Source organism: Lactuca saligna, chromosome 9 (assembly GCF_052625555.1).
Source record: "Lactuca saligna cultivar CGN05327 chromosome 9, ASM5262555v1, whole genome shotgun sequence".
Lineage (NCBI taxonomy): Eukaryota > Viridiplantae > Streptophyta > Magnoliopsida > Asterales > Asteraceae > Lactuca > Lactuca saligna.
Genome location: NC_136425.1, coordinates 196,367,270 through 196,376,245, shown reverse-complemented (window position 1 = coordinate 196,376,245; position 8,976 = coordinate 196,367,270). Strand labels below are relative to the sequence as shown.

Here is an 8,976-nt window from a genome sequence, read left to right as displayed (position 1 = left end):
AATCAAAAACTCATATGTTCTTGCTTTATCGATTCATCGACCTAATACACAAGGTTTAATAGAGTTGACCGGCTTGACTTGATGACTTGACTTGACTCAAGATTGACGATTGTCACAAATTGACCCGAATATGACGGTTGTCACAAACAACCTTCCACTTCAAAATCGTCTCAATCTCAATCCCAATTTGATGCACAACAAATGCAAGAATACTTGCAACAATATAATGCATCATTGGTGGCATGTATTCCGGGCTTCCAAGCACCACCATTTCCTAACTTTCTATTCAACTATAACACACAAGCAAGTACCTCTCAACAAGTTGCCGAAAGGATGGAAGAAAAAGAAGGAGAAGAAGGAGAAGAAGGATATGCTTATGATAATGATGATTGATGTTTTTTTAGTGTTTTGAACAATGTTAGCTAACTACTTGAATTTAATGTTTTGAATTTGAATAATGATACCTAGTTAATGTATTTCAATTGATATATGTTGCAATGTGTTTTGGATTTGTTAAAAATGCAGGAATAGTAATGTATTAAATCTGTAAAACGGGGAAAAAAACAACCAGTAACTATCCCGACGACATATCGTCGTTATAGGTATGTCATTAACTCCTGTGAAAAACCTATACCGACAACTAGTCGTCGTTAGGGGTGCAAACGATCCGAGCCGAGTCCGAGCCTGGTCAGGCTCGGCTCGGGCTCGTTTAAGTTATACAAAGCTCGAGCTCGAGCTCGGCTCGATTCGAGCTTTCTTTAACTGAGCTCGACTCGAGCTCGTAAAGAATTATACAAGCCCGGCTCGGGCTCAGGCTCGGCTCGTTTTTCGTTTTATGTGCCTAAATAAGCTTAAGTTCGACTCAAGCTCGTTAAGAAACTCGTTTATAAATACTCGCAATCCATAATTTCCCAAATATGTTTTTATTTTAATATATGAAAATAATAATAAATTATATTTTATAAAGGCTCGTTTAGGCTCGTGAGACTAATCGAGCTTAGTTACATAGGCTCGAGCTCGAGCTCGTTTAATAAACGAGCTTAATATGAAGCTCGAGCTCGGCTCGGGATCATTTAAAATCGGTTTCGAGTCGAGCTTTTAACGAGCCGATCCTGAGTAGCTCGCGAGTAGCTTGGCTCGTTTGCACCCCTAGTCGTCGTAATAGATTACATTTGTTGCGACGACAAGTCATCGCTATACGTTTGCCGATGACACGTCGTCGCGATAGGCAATTAATAAAACTTTATTTTTTTCCCCCGAAAATATGATTGACAAAATCTATCCCGACAACCTGTCGTCGGCATACCATATACCGACGACATATCGTCGGTATAAGGTCCGAATTTGTCTTCGTCGTAGCGTGTTAATGTTGTAGGGCACTGCCTAAAAAGGTAGGTAAGTTTATGTACTTTTTAGGCACAAAAGTACAAAAACATCCAAAGCATATCATATATACAACATACGTGGCTACAAGCTACTGGTCAATGATTAAAAAATTGTACATGCATACCAAATTCCACACCCATAAGTGTCCTCATGTGTCCAAATTATGTCGTCATTGCACACATTAAATAACACCTGACGAGTCATCTGTCTATCCCATTAATCTGCACACATGGAAGTTTTACCGGAAGACTGCATAGCACACATCCTCTCCTGTGTGACACCTCAGGATGTGTGTCGATTTACAGTGGTGGCTTCCGCTATTAGAGATGCTGCAGAGTCAGAGGTGTTGTGGGATAAGTTCTTGCCACCTGATTATCACCAAATCATATCGAGAAGTGTGTGTCCATTGACTTTCGAATCCAAAAAGGAACTCTTCTTTAAGCTTTCGGCTCCTATTCTCATTGACGGTGGCCTCAAGGTAATCACTCATTTATTATATTGGATTGCTCGGGCATTTTTTACAAGCCATATTTTGTGGACATATGCAATATTTTAATGATTAATTTACAATTTTTATCAAAGTTGTCATACGTTTTAAAAAACGTATGTAATCTTTCACAAAAATGGCTTGTAGAATATTTATTACTAAAAATATTTTTTGGAAGTTCGTCCTTAAAATAACAAAAATTAAAATCTTTTTATTCCTATAAAATAATGAAATGTGTAATCCATTAATTCTTTCTTTTAATCTATTTTCTTGATTTTGATATTTGTTTTAATCTACTTATTAGACTCGAGGGTATGGGAGAGATGTTTTCCTCACTTTTTGTAGGTCATACCATTTTTTCTCTTACTTTTTTTTCCCGCACCTAAAACCCAAGGAATTTGTGGGAAACTCTCCTCACTTTTTTTTTTTAAATTTTTTTTAAAAGTATTTTTCATACATATATTATACTCATTTTGTAGGGAATTAAAAACCATAAATTTTGATATATTATTTATATTTTTTAGTAGGTATATAATTTTATAAATATTAAAAAAAAAAAAAAAAAAAAAAAAAAAAAAAAAAAAAAAAAAAAAAAAACCTGTCAAATAGCATGAGGAGAGAGAGTGTGACACCCCCTCCCCCAACCTCTTTCCCGCGGGTTGCTCCCCTCACCCAAGGGATGGTGTTCCAGAGAGAGGGAAGTTTCCCTCTCCCCTTTCCCGCTTCCATTATGTCCGCCCTTAGAAAGATTAGAAATAAAAGATATGAGGATATTTGATTTCTCGATATTTTATCGGAATCTGTCACTTAAATATCCCGTTGAAAATGTCACAAAATATTATATCAGTAAATTACCAATGGATAAATTTATTTGTATGTGTCACTGAATGTCGAATTTCATTCAGAAATATCTTTAATACACATATACACATAGTCTCTCTCTCTCTCTCTCTCTCTCTCTCTCTCTATATATATATATATATATATATATATATATATATATATATATATACACACACACACACACACATAGAGAGAGAGAGAGAGTGATCTCATAAGAAGGAAATGTCCGGTAGAAAGGGTAAGAAGTCCATCATTAACATGTTTTTTGGTAAATCCGGAAATAAATCGTTAGATGATGCAAAAATAATGTGATTGGTAAAAAAAACTCGAAATAATACCATAGATTCATTTTTATGATTACTCATTAAAGTTGTCTGAAAAATAAATTAAAATTTGATTAAGTAAAAAACTTGAATCATATATGCATTTTTTTCGGGAATTTATTTTGTTTAACAAGTTATTTTGTATCATCTAATGATTCATTTTTGTTTGTTCGCCAAAACACGTGCAAATTATGACCTTCTTAGTTCTCACCCTTTCTAGAAAACATTTTCTTGATATTTGACGTGGACTCTCTCATTGATTTTTCAATCAAATGCTCCAAAATCGTTTTTTATATTTCATATGATGCTGACACATACACAAGACACACACACTCCCCCTCTCTCTTTTGATATATATATATATATATATATATATATATATATGTGTGTGTGTGTGTGTGTGTGTGTATGTGTGTGCGTGCGCACTTGTATGCATGTATGTATGTATGTGTCTTGGTTGGTCTCACAATCTTGAGTTTGAATTGTAGACATTCTCGATAGAGAAAGCAACAGGAAAGAAGTGTTACACTTTAAGTGCAAGAGATCTTTATATCGCTTGGTCATCCAATTCTCTCTTTTGGTGTTGGAAACCTTGTACTAAATCGAGGTAATGAACTTACATACATACATACATACATACATAGATTCATGCATAGATACATAAATATATACATATTCTAAAATAGATTGTTAATGTCTATCAGATTCTCCGAAGTTGTTGAGCTTAGAATGACGAGTTGGCTTGAAATTGAAGGGAATATCAACACACGGAATTTGTCACCTGATACCTATTATAGAGCATACCTCATTACAGAAGTGGCTCATTATCGTGCCTTCGGGTTAGATGTTTTACCATGTGAGGTTTCAGTTGAAGTTGGTGAAAGCCATTCACAGGGGAAGATAAACTTCTCTCATAACAAATGTATCAAGCCATGCTTTGAGCGCACATGTCGCCCAAACGAGGTTAAAGAAGGGTTGAGATCAAAATTTGGAGAATATATTTCAAGGTTTTGTCGTGAGCGAAAGGATGGATGGTTGGAGATTGAATTGGGTGAGTTTTACAATGATGGAAGTTATGAGAAAGAGGTTAAAATGAATTTAAGAGAGGTCAATGGTGTGCACTTGAAAGGGGGGCTTATTGTTGAAGGAATTGAAATTAGACCTATCTAGTAAGATAGTTATGCACAAAAATTGAAAACATCATACTTGAATTGTACTAGGGTTGAACATGTATCATGCATTTGGTTTTTGGTTTGCATCTATTACAAAGTTGGCTTGTGATAGGTTAACTTTAGTAAAAAAAAAATTAACTAGCTATTACAAAGATAAAATATTAGTTGTATGCGTCTTCTCGATGTCAAGATTTATAAGATGAGATTCTCAAGTCTCTACTTAAACAAGTAGTTGATCAATTGCATCTCTAACCACAATTTTAACTAGGAGATGGGGTCCTTTAGTTACAGATCTCCATATTTCTTTACGTTTTTCTTTTGAGTTTAAAAAGTGTCACATTCTGATCTTCAGGGGATCATATTCCTCAACCACCGTTAATGTGACTCGATTAGGGCAACCCACCATGTTGGCTATATGCATCGAATACAGTTGTTGATTAGTATTAGTCATTGTGAAGTTGTTATAAAAATAAGAGCTACAACGGTGTATGTGAAGAAATTTTGTCCTGTAGAACCAGAAATGCAAGAGAAAACTAATGAAATCTCAAACAATGACAATATGGTCAAATAGATTCAAAGAAAAACCACTTAGGCTTGGATACCAATTGATAAAGTAAGATAAACTAATAATGATAAGGTTTTAGTCACAAGTTTGAAGGATTCCAGGCTCAATACATGAAGATAATCAACAAGTATTTAATGCAAGTACTAAATGATAGGAATAAATCACCAAAAGAAGTAAATGAAAGAACAATAAGGATTTTTGAAGGAGAACTCTAATTGATGTTGTATATTCTATAAGTTTATAAAAGGTACATGATAAATGAAGTTTGACATGCCTTGTTATAGGCAATACATAAATATGTTAAGGACGAACAAAACAAAGTGTACAACTCAAAAGGCTAATCAACAGGTGTCATAAAACTAACAAAAGATCTCATGTTGATCATTTTCCCTATCTTAACATTAAAGACAATTGTTATCTAATCTCAGGTGGCTAACTTTGTCGGATACACTTCTCTGCGAATAACTTTAACTTCGATGACTTTTGTAACGTCCGAAAAATTACAAAGAGATTTTTGATATATTAAATAGATTATATGATTAAAACCATTATTTCAATAGTCATTTAGAAACATCCTTTTAATTTAAACCATACAATATTAGAGTTAAATTTACAAAACTACGAAAACGAACATATTCGATGCGTGTGTACGGTCCCGCCCGAGCTCTTCTCACGAACAACCTGAAAAATGTTAAATACACAACTTTAAGCATAAAGCTTAGTGAGTTCCCCAATGTACCACATATTCCATCATATATATAATGCATCCTGTAACATCCTAAAAATTTTAGATAGAAATTTTGTTTTTAAATCATTCTCAAACATCTAATAATCATGTCAAATCTGCCAAAATGTATCATAGTGAAAATGTCACCAGAGTACAAAATCCCAAAATCACATAATGCAGAAACACATGGGCGGATGCGGTGCGATCATGCTGAGTCCTTCCCTTTCGAGCTAGAAGTACCTGATACATAAACCAGAAACCCTAAGCACAAAGCTTAGTGAGCTCCTTAAAATACCCCATTCCCTACATACATAACAATCAATACATAATTGGGTCTATTTCACCCACTTTGGTCTCTTTCAACCGGTATCGGGTCTATTTTACCCCCATTTGGTCTTTTTCAATTGGTACTAGTTATTACAAAAGTCAAACTGGTCAAAAAGTCAGCGGTCAACCTTTCGTTGACTTACGCGCGGAGTACGTCTTACTCTATGCAGGGCATATAAATTTATCCAGAAAACGGGCAAGAATCGGGTTATGTTGGGCGTAGCCCAGATTACACCCTGCGTATGGCGTCCCTTGCCAAACTTTATTTTAAGCACTTAATACATTAAGACCTTTCACTCAAAGCTCAGATCTGGTTCCTAATAGCTCCATAATGGATAAAGTTTCCAACTTTATCCATTAGGATGGTCCAAACAACCAAGATCTAGTCTTTAAGTCTCAAAGGGACCAAAAATATATCTTTCTCAAGCTAATTGTCACACCCCCAAACCAAGGATGGCGGAAACGTCTGGGGGTGGAGGACTTCATGTATAGTATCACAACAACGTGTATAATAGTGCTCAAAGTAAAAACAACCACCATATATATAATTGCAAAAGTTACACCAAAGTATATGTTTACATGTTTCAAAAGCAATTACATTATGATGACAAAATAATTTGTTGACGGTTTAGCGTCCCATCCTCAAAGCGATGAAGTTTTCCTGTTTCACTGATTTCCTGAGAATACAAGTAGTTTTAAAAAGAGTGTCAACACAAAGGTTGGTGAGTTCATAAGAGTTTTGTTTGAAGTAGAAACCGTTTTTCCTTGTAAAATCGATTTAGTTTGATTTCCAGAAAATCCAATATTTTCTTAGTTAAGTATGAATAGAAATAATCCTACATGATGCTGTAATGAACCCTAGAGTAATCCGTAGAGTTCCTCTATAATCGTCCAACATATAAAGTTATATAAGGCTTAACTTAGATAAAACGTTGAATATAGTGGGTCTGCCCTAGGTCCACAACCCAACGAGGAACAGGAGATGAGGCGGGCACCACCAATTCTAGGCCAATCAAGACTAAATTCTTATATGACTCAACATATACGCTCAGCGACTATAGTTGAAGTCTAACAATTTTAGAGGAAGTGTAGTTTTAATATCATAATAGCTTTGTATAGAGACCCGGCACTTTGTATTTGTACCCATAGAGATAAAAGGTGATTTTAAATCGACATAAAACTCATTTAGGTTTTAAAAATAAAATCCCGTAAACTTATGGATTGTTCCCTATGTGAGCCGTTATAATCATACTATGACTATGTGAACCTGCCACGACGTTCTCAGTGTCGCGAAAAATGAAATGACATTTGTCACCCGTAGACCTGCAGGTCCAACTGTAGCTAGCAGCAAGGTGTGGGGTGTCAATCCCAATATAGATCTATATACAAGTATCACGTTCTCCCTCAAGGAGATTCTGATTATAACTACCAGGAATTATATCCCGCACTCGGACGTACGGGGAGATAGAGAGATAGAGATCGAAAAAAAATAGAGAAACTCACAATATAGGATAACAAGTTTACGTTAAATGTTTGTGAATATAAATATTTCTTGTATGAATGCACCTTTCTTGTACGAGTGCGCAGAGTGATGTATCATAAACTATACCTATTATAGTTTATCTAAAATGTATGTAATATGTATGAATCCTTTTATGGAGATGTATTAGTGTTGTGAATTTATCAAACCATAGATTAACTTACGTGAAATGTGTGCGAATAGAAATCTTTCTTATATGAATGTACACTTCTGGTACGAGTGCGTAGAGTGATATATCATAAACTATACCTATTATAGTTTATCTAAAATGTGTATAATATGTATGAATCCTTTTATGGAAAATGTATTAGTGTTATAAATATATTCAAACTATATTTTTTATAGTTAAATAATACGTGTTCCAAAATGAATGGATAATATTTAATATGAATGTCTTAGTTTCAGTTCATAATGATAAACTAACTAGGAAACACATTCAAACATTAAAACTTATGATTATACACTTTGCTCAACATAATACAAAGTGTTATGATATTTACATGTTGTTGGCTAACTTTAGCCATTCTGCCCTGTATTTGGAAAAATCATAGAAAAATCATACGAAGTCGAAAACTAGATCCGTAAATTCTGAGAGTTCACAAAATGTGTCTAGTTTGCTCATAATTTTTATCACAATTTATAATGACCTCTAACTTGGGTGAAAAAGTCCATAATCACAGACTGGTCCGGATTGTTGTTTGAAGTGATAGGCAGTTTTGTAAAAATTACCATAAATTGTAGAAAAATCGTATGGAGATGTGCAAGTAGTCATTTTAAAGCTAAAAAATTAAACTATTTGCACCTTGTACAGTTTTGAAAACAAAAATGTTTAAGATGCCCAAAACAGTCCGTGAATGGAGTTGAACTTTTCTGATGAAGGCTGTTAGAAAAATCTAGTTATGTTCTTAGTGTTTTAACTTGTATTCCCCCCCTGAAAACTTGAGAAAACATGAAAATGTAGGGGTATGAACTCACCTTGAGTGATTTCAGTAGATGATTGTTGAAGAATGGAAGTGTTTAATTCAAGAACACTTGGAGATGCCTTGAAGGTTTTCGAGAATCTAACATCATAGTTAGGGAGTTTGTGTAAGCAACCAAAGATTTGAGTAGAATGAAGTGAAATAATAATAGGGAGGATGAATTTTTACTTACTAAGTGTGGAAGAACACTTGAATCCAGCCTTGGATCTCGAAAATTTGTGTAGAAGAGTTTGAGAGAAAAAGTGATGTTTGTTACTTAGTGGAATAAGAGAAATGAGAGAAAATGAGGAGTGTGGTTGATTGTTCCAGCTCAAAAACGTGGGAGTGAGTGAAATTTGAGTGTAAGGGAACATTGAAGTGACATAGGTAAGGTGGGGAGGTATGGCTGGTCATAGAGTGGGTGTGGGGTGGTTGCTTGTGATCATACGTCTTTGGACTCAAAAGTCACGAACAATGTCTTATAATAGTCTAATTTTCTAAATATATGTGTGGTTGTCTATGTGTGTGTATCTCTTTAAAAATTCTGCAATTTCATCATTTTATGACCCCCATTTGCGAAGTTGAGTATTTATTTCCAAAAATGCGAAACTCCAGGGACAATATTTGAAATCTTCTGTTTTCTTCCC

The 8,976-nt window shown here is 34.6% G+C and overlaps 1 protein-coding gene across 1 annotated transcript; it reads left to right on the top strand.

Annotated features, from left to right (window-relative positions):
- Window positions 1-1,583: 1,583 nt before the first annotated feature.
- Window positions 1,584-4,381, top strand: LOC145015871 (F-box protein PP2-B15-like). Its single transcript, XM_078974344.1, has 3 exons — window positions 1,584-1,864; window positions 3,528-3,646; window positions 3,744-4,381. Exons 1-3 carry the CDS (start codon window positions 1,616-1,618, stop codon window positions 4,207-4,209), a joined length of 834 nt encoding a protein of 277 aa, XP_078830470.1. The 5' UTR covers window positions 1,584-1,615; the 3' UTR covers window positions 4,210-4,381.
- The last annotated feature ends 4,595 nt before the right edge of the window (window positions 4,382-8,976 follow it).

Coding starts and splice junctions, on each gene's coding strand:
- LOC145015871 (XM_078974344.1), top strand. CDS start 1,616: ATGGAAGTTTTACCGGAAGACTGCATAGCACACATCCTCTCCTGTGTG. Junction 1,865..3,527: donor TCATTGACGGTGGCCTCAAG/GTAATCACTCAT, acceptor TTTGAATTGTAG/ACATTCTCGATAGAGAAAGC. Junction 3,647..3,743: donor AAACCTTGTACTAAATCGAG/GTAATGAACTTA, acceptor AATGTCTATCAG/ATTCTCCGAAGTTGTTGAGC.